Source organism: Cervus elaphus, chromosome 8 (assembly GCF_910594005.1).
Source record: "Cervus elaphus chromosome 8, mCerEla1.1, whole genome shotgun sequence".
NCBI classification, from domain to species: domain Eukaryota; kingdom Metazoa; phylum Chordata; class Mammalia; order Artiodactyla; family Cervidae; genus Cervus; species Cervus elaphus.
In genome coordinates this window covers 39,879,316-39,900,621 of record NC_057822.1, presented here as the reverse complement: position 1 = coordinate 39,900,621, position 21,306 = coordinate 39,879,316, and the positions used below count along the sequence as shown (strand labels likewise).

Sequence of the window (21,306 nt, the reverse complement as noted above, 5' to 3'; positions counted from 1 at the left end):
TACAAAATTTTCTCTCCCCTTTGGTTGGAAATGATCTCTTTTTTGACAAGAACTTACATAGCATTTTGCTACTCTTCTAAGCACTCGACAATTTCTACCTTGTTTGTATAGTTATGCATCTTCTCTCTTCTATGCGGTAGTCTTGAGGGTGTAGAAACTAGTTGTGACTTATTCTTACATGTCCCACTGTCCTTAACAGGAAGTGTTCAAACATATAAACAAGTGAATAAAAAAAGAAAAAAATGAATGGGAGGCCAAAAAGACAGATCAGTGGGAAGACAGAAGAACAGAAATAGCAATAGCCTACCACCAGCAGCTTGAATGAAATTTCAGAATGCTAAGCAGTAGGCATCTCTCTATTACAGAGATTTAGAGTAGGAAAAATAACTGACTATAGTCACAACATGTTAGAGGAGAATTTTCCAGGACACCAGTTATGTGAAAGAAACAAACTAATACCTCCTTAATGTTCAGATCCACATATTTCTAAAAGTTATAAATTAATGGAAATAAGGGTTTTTTTTAACAATACAGGTTTTTTTTTTTTTTTTTTTAAGAATTACTATTAATGAGGCAGATGATAGGGTAAGGAGCTGGAGATATGCTAATAAAGGAATTTAGTATATTCTCTTCTAAACTTGAATTTTTGCTTGTACTCAGCAATCCACAGGTCCTCAGCACCAACCCTTTAAAGATGTTGCTTAACTCAAACATTTCACTTATAAGCTTGTCTCCTTAAGAGTACCTTTTAAAAATCAATCAAAAACTCAGCACAACTGCAAGTTTTTGCACTTAAGCAGATAGTTAGAAAAGCATCCTTAAGGAGAAAAGAATAAGAGTTTAAAATCAACTACCATATAACCAAAAATATGGATAGATCAATGCCAAGCATTAGTCTTCATAACTTGTCAGTTTCAAAGGCAGAGAAATGGATGAATGAAGGTCTGTCAGTGCTGGCCATTTCATTAGTGCTGTGGGCATCTGCTTCTAATTGCAGAATGTTAATTTCTTTAGAGAAGCAAAGTACAATTCTGGAATGTACATGCCTGGATTAGAGATCAAGAAGTCCAAGGGGCTTCCCTGGAGGCTCAGTGGTAAAGAATCTGCCTGCCAATGCAGGAGAGACAGGTTCGATCCCTGATCTGGAAATATCCCACATGCCACGGCCCAACTAAGCCCATGAGCCACCACTATTGAGCCTGTGCTGAGAGCCCAGGAGCTGCCCGAGAAGCCACCACAATGAGAAGCTCGCACACTGCAACGAGAGAGTAGTCCTCACTCGCCGCATCTAGAGAAAAGCCCATGCAGCAACAAAGACACAGCACAACCAAAAATAAACAATAAAAAATAATCTTTTAAATAGTCAAATGTCCCACAAAAATAAAAAATCACAAATCTCTACAAGAGGAAAGTGTGATTAGAACATTACTAATTTTTCTTTGTGAATTTTGTCCTAGCCTCTATCAGTAACACACAGTTCCTCAGAATAGAAAATGAAGAGTTCCAATCTACATCTTAAAAAAAAAAAAAAAGTAATTCAATTCCAAGGACATATAAGGCAGGCACTTGGCAATGCCTTAAAGGAAGAGTGTTAAAATTTTTTGTTTGTATTACTTTGGTTATACAACATGAAGTTGTTCTTATACTTGGGAAACTATGAAAATGAAGAGAAAAAGGTGTTCCTGATAAATTAAATAGAAACTGACTTGCAAGACCTCCATTATAGTACATAACAATTTCCAATGCAACTTTTGCTTGGATTTCAAGGTTGGATACCACTTTAAAGTCACTTTGAGTAGCACTTAATTGATCCACAGATATGACACATATTAATCACTGTTAGTTTAACTATAAAGAACCATGAATAAAGCCCCCTGGAGTTCGTGACAAAATATAAGATATAAAAAACATGTATATATACTCTAGCTAACAAAGGGGAAAAAATCCTTATTCTGGATTAACAGCTTCCATCAACATCCAGGCAAAAGAAATTAAACCAAAAGCAAGGCTACTTCACAGCAAGATTTATTAATACATCCAAAAGAAAGAAAGAAAAATCATTTTGTCACACTATATACAGATAATACATACAGTGTTTTATACACATATTACATCAGTTTTTACACAAGAAAAATATACATAAAAATGTAAACTTTTGTATACAAAAACCCTTAAACAAATTAAACAAGGACCAGAAAACAAAAGGAGACCAATCCATTATTATTTCATCAAATTTTTAAAATGGTAATACAGTACATTCATTGAGATATACATGGAAAATGTGAGCCATCTCTTCTTGTTTAAAGGGAAATTACAAACCAAAGCCCATCATTTCCCCAAATGTGGTCTCCCCACCAGCAACAGCACACCCAATACCATGGATACGCCTTTCCTCAGAACTGGGGGCCCCGTCCCCAAACCTGCCAGTCTCATCTTGCTCCTACAATCTGTGTAGAAACAAGTGGCTTCTAGCTTTTGTGCATATAACTAAGCTTCCAGCCACTATTAACACAGGGAAGAGTCTCAGTTTGTAAGTTCCCTTTAAGCAGCTTTAAATTTTTTTGTATATATATTCTCATGTATGGCCGGCTGAACATACTTGTGTGCCAAGGTGGAGGAGAACGCTGAAGAGGAAGGGCTTTGAGAACGGCTCGTCCTTGCTACCGTGCAGCTACTGTTAGAAGAGATTTCAAAACTGTGCAACCTGGTGTTTTACCGGTTTTGAGTATGTTCCCTCACCTTTGATTTCCCACTGCAACTTGGTTTCAGCGTGCACTTCAGTACTCTGGTTAGTACCATACAACTGCCAAGAGGCTTCTGTTAAAGGCTGCTTCTGATATCAAGTTTCAGCTAAGCTACTCTGTGAAATCCCCCACTTCTCTATTTGTGTCTTCAGGGGTATTCTTACTCCATGTGTTTTTCGTTAACATCTTACAATTTAGGATTGTCCATCTACACTCTTCTCTCTAGAAGGTCTTGAAATGAAATCTGCTGTCAACTCATCACAAAATAAAATACTGAGCAGTTTTTTCTTAGTATTCTTCCATTCAGCATGTCAAATTGATATACTAAGGAAAAAATACCTGAAGCTGTGGGGAGTAAGAATTAAATCTAGGTTGGGTACATGCAGACTTGGAGTTCTTAAAAAAAAAAAAATGTCTGGGAAGACCTTTGACTAAATAAATGTAAAACCTGCTTAAGATAGCTTCATGAGAGAGCTGTCTTTTTTCAAAGTTGAATTTTGAACAAGGCAGAATAACAAGTAGGTGATAAATTTCCCTGCAGCTAGAGAGTAGTTAACTTCCCCCAGGCAAAATGATCTCAATGATCATTAATTATTAATGAAAGGAAGAGGCAAATTGGTGAATTAAGTTGATCTGGGAGATGGTGGATGACATGCGGTAATGGAAATGTTAGGGTTGCTTTACAACTGAAATAAACAGGCTGGTTTGTGGTATATCTCCATTTCAGAGAGAGGAAGACACAGGAGGGTCCTCAAGTGAGTCTCCAGTTCTCTTCCTCTCCTGGGATAGGTGGCATTTTAAAAATGACAGTCTCCCTTTCAGTTAAAAAAAAATAATAACAATAAAAGGAAAAGGAGGAGAAATAAATAATGTGTGGACCTCTTTAGATGAGACTTCTAAATGTTCTTTAAATAACTTTTGATTATGTATTTTAAATCATTACATACAACTGCCATCGCAGTGACAATATTCCAGTAGGGGTAGCATTTTGCTAAATGTAAAAGATTGCCATTTAAAACTCATACATATACATGTGTATATACAATATATCAACACTATTTATATACATATATACCTAGAGAGCAACATTTCATTGCCTTTGAATATCTATATATCCACTCACACAATATATACTAGAGACATAATGTGTGAGTATATAGGAAAGTATATGTACACATGCTCCAACATGTATATATACACTTCTGTCTGTGTGTGCATAAAAGCTTTAAAGGCACAATATATAGGGATGCAAGTTTTCTAGAGAGCTGCAGCAAAGTTAAAACAGAATGTCACAAATGTGAGAAAAGTCAAAAGGAAATATAGCAGAATTCATTACACAAGAATTCATTAAAGCAGTTTCATCATGAAGAAAATGAGTCATAGAATTCAAGAGGCTTTCCATTAAAATGAAAATGGCAAAAGTATGATCAAATCACCAAGTAAAACAAAATTTTAAAATGACAAATCAGTGACAATAAATGACAAAATAAGTCTAATGCTAATGTCAATGATAAAAATCACAATTATGTTTTTTCAATTTAAGTAAAACATCCCCAAATTATCTAGGTAAAACTTTCAAAGTAGTTCTGTTTGAATGTTGGTCTTTTGTTTATTGGTTGGTTGTTTTTGAGACAAATGATGCCCAATTCTCAAAATTACCATAGAAAGTATTGCCAAAATTTGTGTCTTCCGCGAAATTTCAGAGACAAGTGAAGTGTTAATGAAATATGGTTAGGCCAAATGATTCTGGCGAAAAGGACCTAATAAAGGAGAAAAAAAACAAAGAAGTGTGATTTTTAAGTGGTGAGAGACTGACTTAGAAGTCAATGAAAAAGAAGAATAGTGGGAGGCGAGTAAGAACAGTTCTAAGAGGAATTCATAAACAAGACTATAATCCTAAGGACTGCCATCTTCATATGCTCTGATGATTACGCTAGACTGTCCCTCTTCTTGCTTACAGAATAATCCGCAATTCTCCAAAGATGTATAATCTTGCTTAACAAAGGCTGTTTATCTATTATACACACACTTTTTTTTTAGGGAAATATATGTATATAGATTTATCTATACACACACATATACATACGTGTATATATAGATTTATACAAATGTATAAATAAACATAATACTTCTCAATCTTTCCATTGACAAGGCAAGTTCACATTCAGCAAAGTGCCACCACATCCCATATACACATCTCTGTACAGATATACACAAAAGGGCTTTGTTTCACCCTTCAATCGGGGGAATTTATTCTAGCAAATCCCATTAACCAGTAACTGAAGGGAGAAATCGCACCAATACAACCCCCCTTCTTTCATTTGCATGCATATGTACAAGAAATACGTAGATTTTTAAAAAACCCATAAAGCAAGAGTGAATGAAACTGGGAGATGCTGCAAAAAATACAACTGTAAAAACAACATACAAAAAGCTTTCCTAGGTCTTGAGTCTATCTAAAATGAATGAGGCTTCAAAGATAACAACAAATCCAGATGTTATTTATCAGAAGTTGTTTTAACATGTTTCAAAGTACATGATTTTTTATTATTAAAAATAAATGTGATCAGAGCATTTAATAAAACTCTAGCTTCAACTATTTTAGACCACCAGACACTCCAGTAATGAATGTATATAGCAAAAATGACAAAACTCAAAATACAGGAATGCATTTTTTAAAAATTGCATATAAACCAGGTAAAAAGTCAAGGGTAGCATAATTTTCCTATAGCCAAAATATGGTGGTTTGGGGGCATGCTAACTTCATAAATAACAACACAACTGAGTAATTAAAAAAAAAAATTTGGAAATAACTGAAATCAACCCAGCTTTGAAATGTGCGTGGTGAAATGATCCCACCAACTCTAAACAAAGGAGCCCCTTTAAAAATGGCATTCTTTATAAAAGGCCTCTACTTTTCTTTATTTCACCAAGAAAAGGTGATCAATAATATTTTATAACTCAGAATATGAAGAAATCTATTATTAACATAAAAAAGGTTCAACTGATCTCTGGTCCCATCACCCCAATAGATAAACACAGCTCATGTCCAGGTCTGTTTTTCTCTTATTTTTACACTCAAAAGCAAGAGGCTGGTCTTAGAACCTGCTGTTTCTTGTGTTATTTTAAAAAAACAGCATAAGCTAATCAAAAGCTTGAAATAAAATGCACATGATATCAGAGCTAGCCTTTTAACAACACAATCAAGAATTTGGTGTATTTATACAACAGAGACAATGAGAAAGGAACTCCAACACCCTCAACTAAATAAATCATATTTCTACCATACATTCTATTGCCTTTCTCTTTTTACGTAAACACACATTCATCTCTCTCATACACGTGCCCCCAATGTATATTTTTGCATGTGTGTAAAAACACAGACAAATACATGCACACAAGTACTTTAATTCTATTTTTAAGTCACAGTGGGAATTCCTTAGTGAGGAGGGATAAAAAGTTCCTGAATAAGACACTGAGAACATCTAGATTTACTATTTTTCCTATTTTACTTCCCAACTTACAGAATAAACTGTAATTAAAAGAATAAATCCATAGGAAATAAAAGAGGTCTTAAAAACTTAATTTACAAATTCCAGCTACAGTAGTTGGGAGTTTTTACTTGATCTATGTATTTCTATTTACCCTGTAACTAAGCTTCTAGCCATCTTAAATGTAAACCACAGATCATTTACTAAGGAAACGTGATTTCTCAACGGTTCTATGAGCAGTAATAAATGGTCTAAAGGTGTTCTACATTTTGAGGCCCCAGGATATCCTTCTATCTTATATATCTGCAAGGTAGCAAAGGATAGCTATACACCTTGACACGGCAGAGATCCAGTGTAAAAAGGTGCTTCACTAGTTTGTTTTGTCCAAAAAAAAAAAAAAAAGCTCATATATAATTTTTTAGCTATTAAACACATAGGCAACATAATTCATTACACTCAATACAGCTTTAGTATAAAACTTATAATTTATGAGGTGATGTTAATAGCATAAATTAATATACCTTTTCTCTTAAAATCTACAATAAGTATTCTGAAAGCTCATTGGGGAAGGAAATTTTTAAATAAAAGTTTTAAAGCTGTGCGTGGTGGGAAAGGATTCTGTATGCTGAGGCTGAGATGAGAGCCTGAAGAAGAAGGAGAAGCGCCCCAAGCAAGACACCATGGGCTACGGAACCAAACGTTTTCTCTTTCCTGCGCTCTCTCAACGATGAGTCACCTTTAGTTGCTTTTAAAACTAATTTCTTATTTTAAAAACTGCCCTAATTTCCACAAGGAATCCCTGAGACATACTCAACACTATTCAGTGAAAACAATTATCACTGTTGAGAGGAACTGATTCAACCCTTCCGAGCAGGTGAAGACAACATCCTAAGTACCAAACGTTCCCATCCCTTCCAGGCTCATCAGCTAGAGCCAACTGTACTGCAATGACGCAGGGTGGAGTCATGTCAGGGCAAATCAGTCTATTCTCCAAGTAAAAGCAAGGGTGGCGTTTAAACTGCATTGGAGCCTTCTGCACTGCACGTTGAAAAGTTTTCCATGGGGAACTTTGGGTCCATACAGAGCCTACTTCAGTGGTCCCCAGCTTAAAAAAAAAAAAAGAACCAAGTGAAAGGGTTCTCTTGGGCCAGGAGCAGTACAGATCATGCATGTGTGTGTATGCACGTACTTCAGTGCTGGGGGTGGGCTGAGCAAGCAGGCAGAAGGGAAAAACGGAAGGAAAGCTGTGCTCCCCTACTTTGCTAAGAGTGAGACGGTTTCTCTTAGAAGACGGTTTTCCCAGACTGCACTTGAGATCATCACAACGCTGCCATTCAAAGTAGCCAAACAGTCCCAAGCTTTGGGAACCTGGGGGGAAGAGTCATCCCACATTTGCTCTTTCACTCTCTCTCAAATGCCACGTTTCCTTTTATTTACTCTGTATCACGGTGCAGAGAGAGGGAAGCTAACAAAAATCAGAGTAGGAGTAAAAAGAGAGAATTTTTGCTATCTAGAAATAAGGCTAAGTTTGACCCACAATTTTTGCATTAATGACACTGGTTATTAGAAGAGACATAATTACTCTTTTATGTTTTCTTTCCTAACTCACTGATCAGAAAAAAACTTGAGATATTCAAATACATTCTTCACTGATCTCTTATTACACATCTTTTGAAAGACAGTATTATTAAAAAAATGTTGCTTTAATTTACTAAACGTGGATTTTGTGTCCCTCCAATATATGATATTGGGCTTCCCTGGTGGCTCAGAGGGTAAAGCATCTGCCTGCAATGCGGGAGACCCGGGTTTGATCCCTGGGTCGCAAAGATCCCCTGGAGCTAAGGAAATGGCAACCCACGCCAGTATTCTTGCCTGGAGAATTCCATGGACGGAGCAGCCCGGTAGGCTACAGCCCACGGGGTCGAAAAGAGTTGGACACGACTGAGCGACTTCACTTCACTTCAATATATGTATGATATGAGAAATCTTTATAAAGTTCAAGGTATTAAGCAGTCACCATATTGTTTTACTTTTCTATAGAATGCCCATTAAAATTCAGTTGTTTTCAATGTATTGAGAGGAGGGGAAAAAAAAAAAACCTATGTTCTGTCACATATATATTCCCACACTCACCCTTCTCCAAGAAATATAATTCTCGGCAGGAAAAAAATCCTTGGAGCACTGTAGCTGTCTGCGATGAAACATTCGGACTGACTACACTTTCCTCCAGGGAATCCTTTAAATTGCCTCATTAAACTGCAGAATTCTGTTGACCATTTAAACGACCACTGCATTATTTCTATATACACCAGATTAAAAACAGAATTTAATAAAAGTGTTAAAAGAAGTCTAAAGAGAAAGAGGATGAAGAAACCAGAAACTAAATACCTAAACAAATTTTAAAGGAATTTCAAACCTGTTAGCTTGAAATGATAGTTTAGTGTTATTAATAGCCTCAGCTCTTTGCAGTACCAAACCACAGCAATCTTTTCAACTAACTTGGAGAAAAAGGCAACTTGCCTCCCATAAACACTGTGGATCAAGCTACCACCACCATCTCCACCCCACAAGGCAGAGACACAGGAAGGACCGCAGGCAAGTATCAGCGAACTTACAGGATGGGTGTGACCTACACAGGCTCAAAATCTAGTGCCAAATGATAAAAGCCCAATGGTATGGATCAATAGAAAATTTTTTTTCAGATAAGAAGAAAATCACACAGCTAGGGCAGCTGTGTGTATCATGGACACTGTCTTTGTCTCTGTGGATTACGATCACGGACCAAGAGCTCTGATAAGGAAAAGCTTTAGTGTTAGTCACAGAAAATGATGCTGCTTAACTTGCGGTTGAGAGACTGGGCTTCTTTAAGAAATAAATCTTATAAATAATTATTTGGCAAAGATAAAGTATTCGCTTTCTTTAGCCTTAAACCACTCAAGACAATAACTATGATTTTAAGGAAAAGAAATTTTTTTTTCCAACTTTATGTCCATACCTACTCTTTGCTTCTCATTAAATTATACTCTTTTCATGGAGGGACACTAGGCACATCACACTGCCTGCCAACATGAAATTGCTCAGGAAGTCATTTATGAGACAGTTCTAGTTCACATGGTAGGTTACTAGAGAAAAGAATCCTTTGCCATATAAGCTATGTGGTGATAATTAGAAAATTTTTCCATTGCATAGTCTTGTCACATGGTGGGTTACATGTAATTGCTATTTACTATTGTGGATTGTTTACTAAGTACATCATCTACCCAGATGTGCAAATTGCTAAGCCATTTGTACAGAGGAAAATCAATGTCTTAAGTACTTTAACTAAAATAATATTAACAGTTATGTAGAGAGTGTAAAGGAGAAAAACACATCTTTCCTTCGGATGCTATAGATCACAGCCAGTGAGCATTATACATTAGCATGGAATTCAGATTCTCAGAGCACAGAATGTATCCATTAACTGCAGCAACTTTATAAATTGAATCACATTAACACAATCTAACTGGCCTTTATAAATGGTCCCAAAGAACTGCAGAACAGTGAACCTTCTTTGCCACTACTTCTCATGAGCTTAACACTAAAATGAAAGCTAGTATCCACGTAATTAGATAGAACTTTATATAAAATTTGTTTCTGATTCCAGTATTGCCTTATTGGAGCAATAAGTGCTATTTTAAAAGACATTAATTTTCATATTTCTGGAGTAAGATATTTCATTCCTCTCTTTACATGTTAATAGCAAACCCACTACTAAGAGACTAAAATTGCTCCATTAGTTAAAACAACAACGTAACGGTTATCTCTGGGTTCACAGATGTTCTTCTCTTTCCAAAAAGGGACTCACAAGAAACAGCAAGAGTAAAGTGAATCACAAGCTCGAATATTTGTTTTGAAGTAGACAAAGTGAGAAGAAAATTTTGTTTTTTTGCTACTTTCTTAAATCTACACGGGTACTTTCTACAGGTGCCCTTTCTTCAGCTATTATTGTGGGCATCTACACAAAAACGAATTTACTCAAAAGTTTTTGGTGTGAAGCTGTAACTGGCAACATTCCTGATCATTTCATGCCTCCTTACCAGAAAGCAAGAAAGGGCTTAAAAATGCACAGAAAACAGAAAATTGCAAACAATAAAATGTGCAACTTACTGCAAACTCAGTTTTGATAACTGAAGAATTTTAAGCAGCTACCACAAGGGACAAATTGCCAGAAAAATTCAAATCGACATCCCATGACTTTCCTTCACTGTCAAAGAAGGGCTGATAAGAAAGTCAGTGTGTATGTACCACTTTTACCTCAGTAAAAAAGAAAGTCAACGGGCTGCTCTGCTACAACCTGTGATTAGCACACAATGGAGACAGAAGCGAATCACTAGGAATGGACAATTAGCATGTGATGGTTATAATGGGATGTGAAGAGTTCAGTGAACTAAATGACACTTTTGAGCAGAGGTAACTACTCGTAATCATTTCATTACAGTACATTAAAATTAAAAAGCTTACTAACATAGGTTCACAGGTGAGAAACATTCAAATTATCTGTTCTCACCATTCAGAATAAAAATTTACGGTGCTACCAAATATAATTTTGCTTTGTGACATAATTTTATAATTTAGAAATTTCTCAATCTGCAAAAAAGGCAAAGCTATTAAAAAATAAATCTTCCAATCAATTATCATGATTAAAAAAAAAAACTAAATATATTACAAACATATTTTTGGCCCACAAAAAGAAAACTTCAATAAATACAAAATAGGGCATATCATGATTTCATACAGTCATGTGACATTTCCCCTCCATAATCTCAGGCACGTAGTATCTGCATAATGCCTGCTGATCACCATCATTCCTTTAAAAAGCAGAGAAAGAAAAGCTTTCAAAAGAAGGGACTGGTTAGAATTAGCATGGCATAAAGAGAAATACATAGAGGAAGTAGGAAAATACATCCAAATCTTTACCTATTGAAAAGGAATTAAGATCAAATATTCCCTGACAAATGAATTATTATATCACATCATTAATAGATATGTTCTCTCTACGCATATTTTAAAATATATATATGTAAATTAGACTAGATTCAGGTATAAATAGCCAATGGTATCTCAAGGGACAGTGAAACTTCTCAGCAAAAGCAGAGAACAGATGCCTTTAAAATCTAGCTCCACCCTTGGGCGGAGGGTGGGGGGTTGGGGAGAAGGCAGGTTACAAAGAAACCTCACATATTCATTTCATAGTCACCAACGTACTAAACTATCCAATACGATTTTTAACCTTCAAGATCTGGTATTTCAAAAAAATTCCCCAAACTTAAACCTAAATACTTAAAATTATTTTAGAAGTACCAAAGGGTAAGATTTATGTCTAGTTTCCATATTTTGCTTTGAAAGAAAATTTTTAAATGTGTATCCTTCAGATATTACATGTCACTTCACAACTGGTACATTGATTCTACAAATGTCATTAACATTTTACAAACTTTACCAAAGAATCACTACTGTAAACATGAAAAATCCCAAAGCAAAAGATGGATCAAGGAGTTCACAGATCCCATCTCTCCAAACCAATCTTGAACTATCCTGCTTTTCACATCAAAATATTTTAATTACATCTTGAGAATATATTCCATGGGAAGAGGGATTCAGAAACAAATGCATGTCTAAAAAGGCAATACAACCAACCACCAGACCTCAGAATCGCAGCAACCCTGCAGTCCCTCTGGCCAAGCTCTTCACCACATCCGCAGGGCACTGATGTGAATTCAGCTTTTTGTGTTCTGGGCTAACTTAGCAGGAAAGGGCTGTGCTACTCACGCCGCCAGACCGTCACCCTTCTCCATTCACCAAGGTCGGCTAACTCACTGGGAAAGAATGACCAACCTTATTAGGGCTCTGAGATGTGGGAAAGCAGAAGAGACTTCTACTTATTAGGAAATAAGAAAAAAAAAAAAAACACCACCAACAGCAATGGGACAGCTGCTTCCTGCCCTGCACAGAAATACACGCGTGGGTGCACACACACACACAGGCAGTCAAAAGACTAATTCTTTTTCTTTTTAATTAAACATGATCACAATTAGGAATGGAATCCTGGCCTCATGTGGTGTTTGTTGAGCAGTTGGTGCTAAGTCAGAGGCTTGAATCTGCCTCTGCACACCATTTGCCGTCTCTTACACAGAACTCGATGAACAGGCTCATTCTAGCTAGAACCACCTGTGTAAAGACCTGGTATCAGAATGGAAAGCATTGATCTGCAATACTAGGAAATAGTAAAGGGCACTGGTAATCTGAGGTATCTTCCACTTCTAGGACTTGCTGCTGAAAGTCGATTCTATCCAGTCACTGTGCTGAGCCGCTAAGGAAACCATTGGGGGGAGGGTGGACCCGCCAGGAGGGAAGGAGCACCAGTGCCAAGGAGCACATGTGAACACTGAAGCGAGGTCCACCGCAGGGGAGCTTGTTTTAACTGGAAAGGGGCAGTTCTCCTCTAGTCCCCGTCTGTTATGTTTAAAATCTTCTTTAGGAAAAAGGGGAGAGGGGGCGGGTGATAAAGAGGGAAAGGAAGATAGAAAACACCAGGTTCCCCACCTGCCTGCAAACACACAGACACGCTCAGTTAGGGGAGGTGAAGGGCGAGGACGCGTTATTGGTACTTGTAGCTGTGGCACCGGTTACTGTGAAGCCTGTGGGAGGCGCTATCGAGCTGTGGCTGGGCTGCAGGTCCTTGGGAATGCCACTGTGAGAACTCAGCTGGTGGCCGAAGGCTGCGCTGAACTGAGGGAGTTGCTGCTTGGGGGAGGTGGAGGCCAGCAGCTCAGCGGAGGGCCCCATGCCGCTGAAGCTGGTCTGCGGCAACCCCGGCAGCACGCTGGAGCTGCTGGGGGTCACGGTGGCGAAGGCAGGCTGTGTGGTCTCTGAGTTCGAAGTGGTGGGCGGCGTGGAGAGGGACGTGGAGAGAAGGTGCCCGTCGGCGACGAGGAGGTTGCTGAACGGAGAGGGGTCTCCGAGGCTGACGGGGAGATTGCCCCAGTGAGTTCTGGGGTTCACCACCCCTCCGAGTGGCACCTCGAGTGGCGTCGGGAGCAAGTGCGGCGCCATGACGGGCATCTCGGCTGAGAAGGTAGCTGCCATGTTGTCGCCAGAGTAAGATGTCGTGTGGGGAGAGGTGATGTGGTCGCTGTAGGGAGACGGCACGTGCTCGCTGTCGTAATGGCTTCCAGGGGGCGAGGAGTGTGAGTGATCACTGCTGTATTGCTGTCGTGAGGTGATTAGGTCATCTGCCTTGCTCAGCAGCTGGGCAGGATGTGGCCTCTGGGAGGCATGGCTGCCATCATGAAGTCCATGAAACTGTCCTGGGAAGGCTCTCTCCCCAAGGGCACTCTGGCTCATCAGAGTGGCAGAAGTAAGGCCGACGCTGGCGGGGGCAGAGAACTGCCCCTGGATCTGCCCTGCCAGGGGTGTAGGTGGGTTAGACAAGGTAGCGGAACGGAGCAGGCTCTCATCCAGCTCTAGGCTAGAGAAGTTGTCGTGGACTATACGCCCGTTCAGCAGCTCCCCCAGGTCCGTGTTGACCTCTCGGCTCAAGGACGGGATCCCCGACGCGCCCGTCCCCGTGGAGAACACCCCTATTCCTCTGTCTGACAGCTCCTGGACCGGCACACCATCTGACTGGGTGAGCACCCCAATGGTACTCAGGCACTCGAGAGAAGTCACGGCCTGCAAGGCCCGTTCAAGTTCCTCGGCCTCTTCGGTGGTGGGGAGGAGGTCTCCGTTCTTTCCTGGGTGAACAAGAGCTATCGACAAGTCAGCGGGGCTTCCACCATCCTGACCACGAAAACCACACACTGGAACTATCTCACGACATTCTACTAAGGGCCGGGTTGGAGGGCAAGAGGGACATATGCACAGCAGGCCAGGCGAGCCTGAAGCACGTCTTCGGATCACGGACATCACTCTCAGAGCCACCTCGGCAGTGTTCAGTGCTCAGGGATCTAAGGATTACCTATTCAAAACCCGGGGTGACTCTCTGATTACGGGCATGTTTTTACCCAAAGTTATACTAAGATGTTAAAAGAGAAAACGTATCAGTCGGTTCACATTTGAGACAAAAGGCTGGGCAGGAGGAGCCCAGTTAGCTCTTCTGCTCTTGGGCTGTTTCAGCTGGAGGGACAGCCATGAACCCAGATCACAGAACTCACACATATATCTCAGCACAAAAGCAAGGGCTCAGCTCACTTCGTTGGTTACCTTTTCCCACGTTTCTGTGCTACTCTCTGCTCCTCCCCTCTCACATGTCTCCCATTTCTAAGGAATTTTCATAAAATGGAAGCTACACTGATTTTCTTTCTAATATCAAAAAATTTGTTAGGAATTGGAGTAATCACTGTAAAAATATCCAGTTTTTAATGGTGAAGGAAACATTCTCAGAGTAGAAGATTTCCCTTGAAAGCACTAAACAGTTGGTGGGGTTAAGCAAACTTTGTTGTGAAAAAGTGCACTTCAACTGAAATACAGGGTGGGGTATCAAAAGGAAGACAAGTTCTGAAAAATTCAATAAACTCAAGTTTAAAATGTCTTTATTCAAAAATAAAGTAGGGGCATTCCCTGGCCGTCCAGTGATTAGGACTCAGCGCTTTCACTGCCATGACCCCTGGTCAAGGAAGTAAGATCCCACATGCCATGCAATGTAGTCAAAAAGAAAAGGTTAGAAAATAAACAAACTAAAATTACTGATTTTGGGCTTCCCTTGTGGCTCAGTTGCAATGCAGGAGACCCAAGTTCAATCCCTGGGTCAGAAAGATCCCTTGAAGAAGGGAATGGCAATACACTTCAGTGTTCTTGCCTGGAGAATTCCATGGACAGAGAAGCCTGGTGGGCTACAGTCCAGGGGGCTGCAAGAGTTGGACTCAATTTAGCGACTAAACCACCACCACCAACACCACTACTCATTTTAAAGGAATAACGTTATAAACCTAGCTATCAAACCTACTGATTTACTAAGCCTATATTATCATTAAAAAAAAAAATGTATACCTTCTAAAGAGACTACAACAGCTTCAGCACTTTATATTTTCTGTCCACATTACATGTGAGGAGGAATACTTTGGACACATTTTAAAAAAACTATTTCCCTTTTCAAAAAAATTCATTTGAAAAACCAGTTTTCTTGAATCAAAATACTGACCGTACCTTCAAAAAAATCAAAATCTTGTAAGTCATCAGGTAGCCGTGGAAGAACGTCAGAGAAGTCCTCCTGGTTCAATTCCAAGTCGTTTGGAATGTCGGTGATCTCATTGGCAATGTCATCCGGCAACTCATCAGCGCTCAGCTCCGGTGTGGACGGGCTCCTAGGGAAGATGACATGGTTGGCCCACCATTCCCAATTTACCTTCACACCAAGTCACCGGAAGCAGAAATGGAAAATCCTAACTCAAAATAATCTCCTTGCCTACTTTAAGATCTGAAACCAGAACGGCAGACCTCACCATATGCAGTCACATATTTCTGCAACTTTTCACCCATGTATTAAGAGAAGGAAACCATTTTGAGATACTATTTTTACTGCAAATTAGTAGAATGAATTGCAATTTGGTGTACTAGTAGAACGAACTACAATCTGGTCTATCAAGTATGTCTTACTACTTTCTGGTAGAATTTTAAATCTGGTCAAAATAATTTTTAAAAAAAGATGAAAGAGATAAAATTGAAATTTGCAGCTGAAACAGAGGCATCATTCATCAGGTCAAAATGCTTACCCCTGTCAAAATTAACAATGCATCACATTTCTGATGGAATGTTTCTGTTGGAACATATATGCAATTTCTGTTGAAACAGAAAAATCTGAGAATAGACAATTAAACTCCGTAAATCAGCATCTGCTCTCTTGGGTTTTAATCAAAAACTTTACTTCAGATCTACACACGTCAGGTATCTGGTAAAAATCCTACTGGAAACTAGAGTCTAGGCTGATACACCACAGGGTGCCTTTAGCCTACTTCCAACAGGAAAGGAAGCCGATGTCCTGAGAACGATCAGAACACGTAAAGGAGACGTGAGCCCTGGCGCAGTCACTGACCGCATGTGGGAGGCCTCCACTGGCAGTGAGACGCTGGTGGGCATGCTGAGGTTCCCCTGGGGGACTGCAGGGGGGATGGGCTTCTGGGGTCGACGAGGTCCACGCCTTCTCTTCTTCTTGTGTTTTTTGGTAAGTGCAGGAGGCTTGGTTTTTTTCCTGGGTTTCCTCTGCTGCTGGTGCTGAACTTTACGGGAGCTATCTCCTCTCAAGAAATTATCCTTTGGAATGAATAAACAGGTATTTTTAAACTCAGATTATTTGGGAAAAAGCAAATTGCTATCTGAAAAACATACTTATATCTCTTATTATTTTATACAGTGCCCCAAACTGTGTATAACAATAATTAAATGAATAAGAAATTCATTTTAAAATTTAATTCACATCAATTCAATATATACATAAAACTCATTCCACACTTATAGGCATTGTCACAGGTGCTGTAGTATAAAAGAACTGAATAAAACTTGATTTGCGCTCCAAGGGAACTTACTTGGTATCCCATGGGAGAAACATGAATATGAGTATACATAAATACTATAGGAAAAACTGGGCGATGATGATGTAAATACCGTCTAGGGTATGCAAATGGAAAATTCATCATCTATAGTTATGTGGGATTAAACGATAAACAGGACTTTCTGTCGTTGGGATAAGGGGGAAGATCACTCTAAGCTAAAGGAAATAGCACAAATGAGACAAAAAGGACAGCAAATAACTGGGTATAGACTGTTGCTTGGGGATATGATGGAGGGTCAGATATAAAAGTCAGCTGTAAGGAAGTCTGGCACCAGATCCCGCATCACTCTGAATACTCTGCTCAGGATTTTAAACTTCATTTTATAGGCAATGGGGAATGATTTTTGATGACAGCAGACATTTTTAAAAGGATTAACTGGACTTCCCCGATGGTACAGTGGATAAAAATCCACCTGCCAATTCAGGAGACATTGGTTCGATCCCTGGTCTGGGAACATCCCACATGCTGTGGAGCACAACTAAGCCTATGAGCCACAGCTACCGACCTGCGCTCCGGAACCTGCGAGCTGCAACTACTGAAGCCCATGTGTTACAGCCTGGGCACCACAACAAGAGTGTAGCCCCTGCTCTGCACAACAAGAGAAAGACTGTGCAGCAACGAAGACCCAGAGCAGCCAAAAAATGATAGGAATGATAATAAAAGGATTAACTATCCTGGTAGTAGCAACGTAAATGAATAAAGAGAAGAGGCAAGTGAGTGAAGGCAAAAATTCCCATCAGAGGGCGATTTCAACAGATATTAGAAGATAAACAGCGGACGGCAAAGTGAGCAAGAACAGAAAAGCAAGGGCTGGCTGAGAGAGAATCCTCATCATATGACAGCTGCGTGGAAGTGGTGAGGATGAGGGGAAGATAGAACTCTCAAGTGTTTCTAGAGTTTCTAGTTGAGGTGATTGTTAGGTGAGGATGCTGTTCGTGGGATACAGAACGCAGCAGAATAAACAGAATCAGAGTTGAGGAATTCAGCTGGGCTCACAGATGGTTTGAGGCGTGAAGATGGCCGGGGGCGGCAGGAGAAAATTGAGTCTGGTGCGCAGCAGGCAAGAAAGGGATGGAGGTGTAGACTCGAGAGTCGCGACACAGTGGGAGTCCTTCAGATAATTCACGTGGACCAGGGTGACAAGGTAAAGAGAGAAGACAGTGGGGACACAGCTTTGTAAAACTGCTGCAGTTAAGTGAGGAGGGAAAGGAAGAACCACCAGCAAGAACAAGAAACTTGCAATATAACTAGCTTTCTTCAGTTAGTACCCTTAAACCTGAATACGGTATTTCATCAATTCCCAGATGCACATTTTACTATCTCTGCAGTTGGGGAGCATTTTACAAGAATGGCATATTATTATCTCTGTCAGCCATGTGATGGTCATTATAGCTGGTACTGCCTACATGTTCAAAGTTGGTAATAGCTCTCTGTACTCTTCCTTGTTTGAACTGAGGTTTGCGCACTGCTGGTTTTACATGTAGAGGAAAAACATGGGTATGCAGAAAGGCAAAGAAGAAGCAGGGTAGAAAATTGTTATTAGCGAAGCAAATATTCATTGTTAAAGAACCGACCACAATCCCCACCTCTACCTTTTTTTTTTTTTTGCAAAGCAACAACCAAATGAGAAAGGAAAATAATCATGAAGAGAACAAAGCTGTGTTATATACAAAGCAGATGTTATATACTGCCTTTCACACATCAAGAATTAGCTGAAATCAGGAGTGAAATAGAAGATAAAAATATTTATGTCTAAGTCTAAAAAAGCTATTTTGATAAGTATAAAATAAAAATTTTAAGTGATAAGCAATGCACTGTGCAACATTTTTTCCATCTTGGTGATATATAAAATAACTGTGGTTTCTACGATTGATGTCACCTTTGAGTTGATAAGTTCAGTAATAACCTTTATAACCAAATACATTAAAAGATCTGAAGACTAATAAGTGTCAGTAGCAACAAACATACTCAAAGCAAGAAAGAATAAAATTAAGCATAAATCCAAGAAATCTAAAAGCAGTCTAATCCCAGCCAAACACCTGAATCCAACACAATTACAAACTCAAAAGTCACAAATTTAGAAAACAACAGAAGACAGGCTGCTTTCCAGCCTCTGTAATTCCTTTGGTTCAACACTTGATGTCTACATTTTTTATGCCCACTCTACAGTGATTAAGCAGCTGCCAGTCCCCACCGGGAGCTGGCATGCACTCCAGGATCTCCCTCTAGGACCAGTGCGTGTCTTGAACATGAGGAAGTCAGAGAGCTCTAGTTAAAAATATACAAGCCCTACTAGTTCTGGTTCTAGGCTTCTTCCTTACTCTTCTAAGCTTATGCTGTGTATCCTGGCAACACGCCACACAGAACCGCCCGTGACCGAGGCCCCGCCTGGCTCTTGCTACCCCCTTACTCGGCTCCTCCAGAAAGCCTGTGAGCACCTGTGTCCTGGAGGCATTCCTAAAGCCAACTGCTCCTTCACCTACGCTATTTACGAACACTGTTCACTCCCAGTGTTCTCGACTGTCCCCTTCTATGAATATTTCTCTGCAGGACAACAGCCCATTTAGTACCTTACCCTCTGTTCTACAAGCTCCTCCCTGTTGAATACAATGTTCTGTCTGCCAGCCTGGACCTCGTATAGCTTGAGTCTCCTCTACCAAATGGCTGTCCCATCCAGTGGCTGAGTCTAGCTCAGAATCTCCCCCCACCCCACAAGCCATGTGCCTACCAATAATTTATTCAACAATTACTTATGGAGTATCTTTGCTCTAAGCACTGCAGATACAGCAATAAACAACAACATTCCTGCCTTTGTGAAGTTTACATTCTAGTAGGGGGATTCAGAAAATAAACGAATTAATAAATAACATTAGGTAAATACAAATGTTAGGAAGGAAAATAGGTAGGGTATGAAGATTCCCTGGTGGCCCAATGGTAAAGAACTTGCCTGCCAATGCAGGAGACTTGGGTTTGATCCCTGGTTTGAGAAGATCCCCTGGTGAAGGAAATGGCAATCCACGCCAGTATTCTTGCCTGGGCTTCCCTGATAGCTCAGCTGGTAAAGAATCAGCCTGCAATGCAGGAGACCCTGGTTCGATTCCTGGGTCAGGAAGATCCACTGGAGAAGGGATACACTACCCACTCCAGTATTCTTGGGCTTCCCCTATGACTCAGCTGGTAAAGAATCCACCTGCAATGCAGGAGACCTGCGTTCAATCCCTGGATTGGGAAGAATACCTGGAGAAGGGAAAGGCTACCCACTCCAGTATTCTGGCCTGGAGAATGAAATGAAGGAGTGAGACATGGAGAATTTGGGAAAAGAACATTCCAGGAAAAGACAAAAACAAGTACAAAGCCCCTGAGATGGGAGCATGCTGTGCTGTGCTGAGTTGCTCAGTCATGTCTGACTTTTTGCGACCACCATGGACTGTAGCCCACCAGCCTCCTCTGCCATGGGGATTCTCCAGGCAAGAATACTGGAGTGGGTTGCCATGCCCTCCTCAAGATGGAAGAATACGTAAAGTGTTTAAGAAAGAGCAAGAAGGCCAGTGTTGCCAGAGCTCTGGAGGTGAGGAGAGGGTGTAAGATGAAGCTGGAGAGGTTGCTAGGGCCAGATGGGAAGTGCTTCATAGGCACAATTAAGAATTTTGAACTGGATTCTAGATGCGATGTGAAGCCAATGGAAGGTTTTGAGCAGGGAACTAAAACGATCAGATCTACATTCTGAAAGGCCTGCTCTAAACGCTACATACTGAATGATTCCATTTATAAGACACTGGAAAATGTAAATAGAGACAGAAGCAGATCAGTGGGGATGAAAAAGGGCTGACTACAAAGGGCAGCATTAGAGACTTTGGCGGGGGGTGATGAACTACTGTGTATCTTGATTACAGTGGTGTTTATACAACTGTATGCACTGTCAAAATTCACAGAACTATACATTGAAAAGAGAGAACTTTATTATATGTAATTCAAAGACAGTGGGACCCATGTACATGGTCTACACTGGCTGATATGCAAGCAACACGTATGGGGGCAGGAGGCATGGCACGTGGAAGGGAGCCTAATTAGGAGACTATTATGATAATGTAGGGAAAGATGATGGCATGTAGTTGGAAAGTAGAGCCACGAGATTAGCATGGTTTTTACCGTCCAGAGTCTCTCACTGGCGGACTGATGGAATACAAGTGTTGCTATACTCTCTCATGTAACTTTTCACTTAAAAATAGCTTAAACTAGTGTCAGATTCTACAACTGCCTCCAGAGAGAAAACCATTTGTATCATTGTAAAAACTTTGCATTGAAAATATCCTTTGAAAACCTGATTAATATAATTTTATTTACACTACATTTTTATTGTATAAAATAAATATTATTTTATGACTAAGTTTATTACACTAATTCAACCTTATGTTTGCCCAGCTGAATTTGTCTAAGTAGAATATTTAACCAGCTGAAAAGAATAAACTGCTTTCAATTTCTTTA

General features: G+C 39.9%; 1 protein-coding gene across 7 annotated transcripts in view; it reads right to left on the bottom strand.

Annotated features, from left to right (window-relative positions):
• Positions 1-2,009: 2,009 nt before the first annotated feature.
• The window catches only part of INO80D (INO80 complex subunit D), a 67,066-nt gene continuing 47,769 nt past the window's right edge, over positions 2,010-21,306 (bottom strand). For 6 of the 7 annotated variants that reach the window (XM_043910288.1, XM_043910294.1, XM_043910292.1 and 3 more), the window contains 3 exons: positions 16,305-16,522; positions 15,419-15,576; positions 2,010-14,022 (listed from right to left, as the gene is read on the bottom strand). In XM_043910288.1, coding sequence (XP_043766223.1) covers positions 12,842-14,022; positions 15,419-15,576; positions 16,305-16,522 — 1,557 coding nt within the window. In that variant the 3' untranslated portion in view covers positions 2,010-12,841. The remainder of the gene's footprint in view (positions 14,023-15,418; positions 15,577-16,304; positions 16,523-21,306) is intronic. The other variant, XM_043910293.1, reaches the window with a different exon arrangement.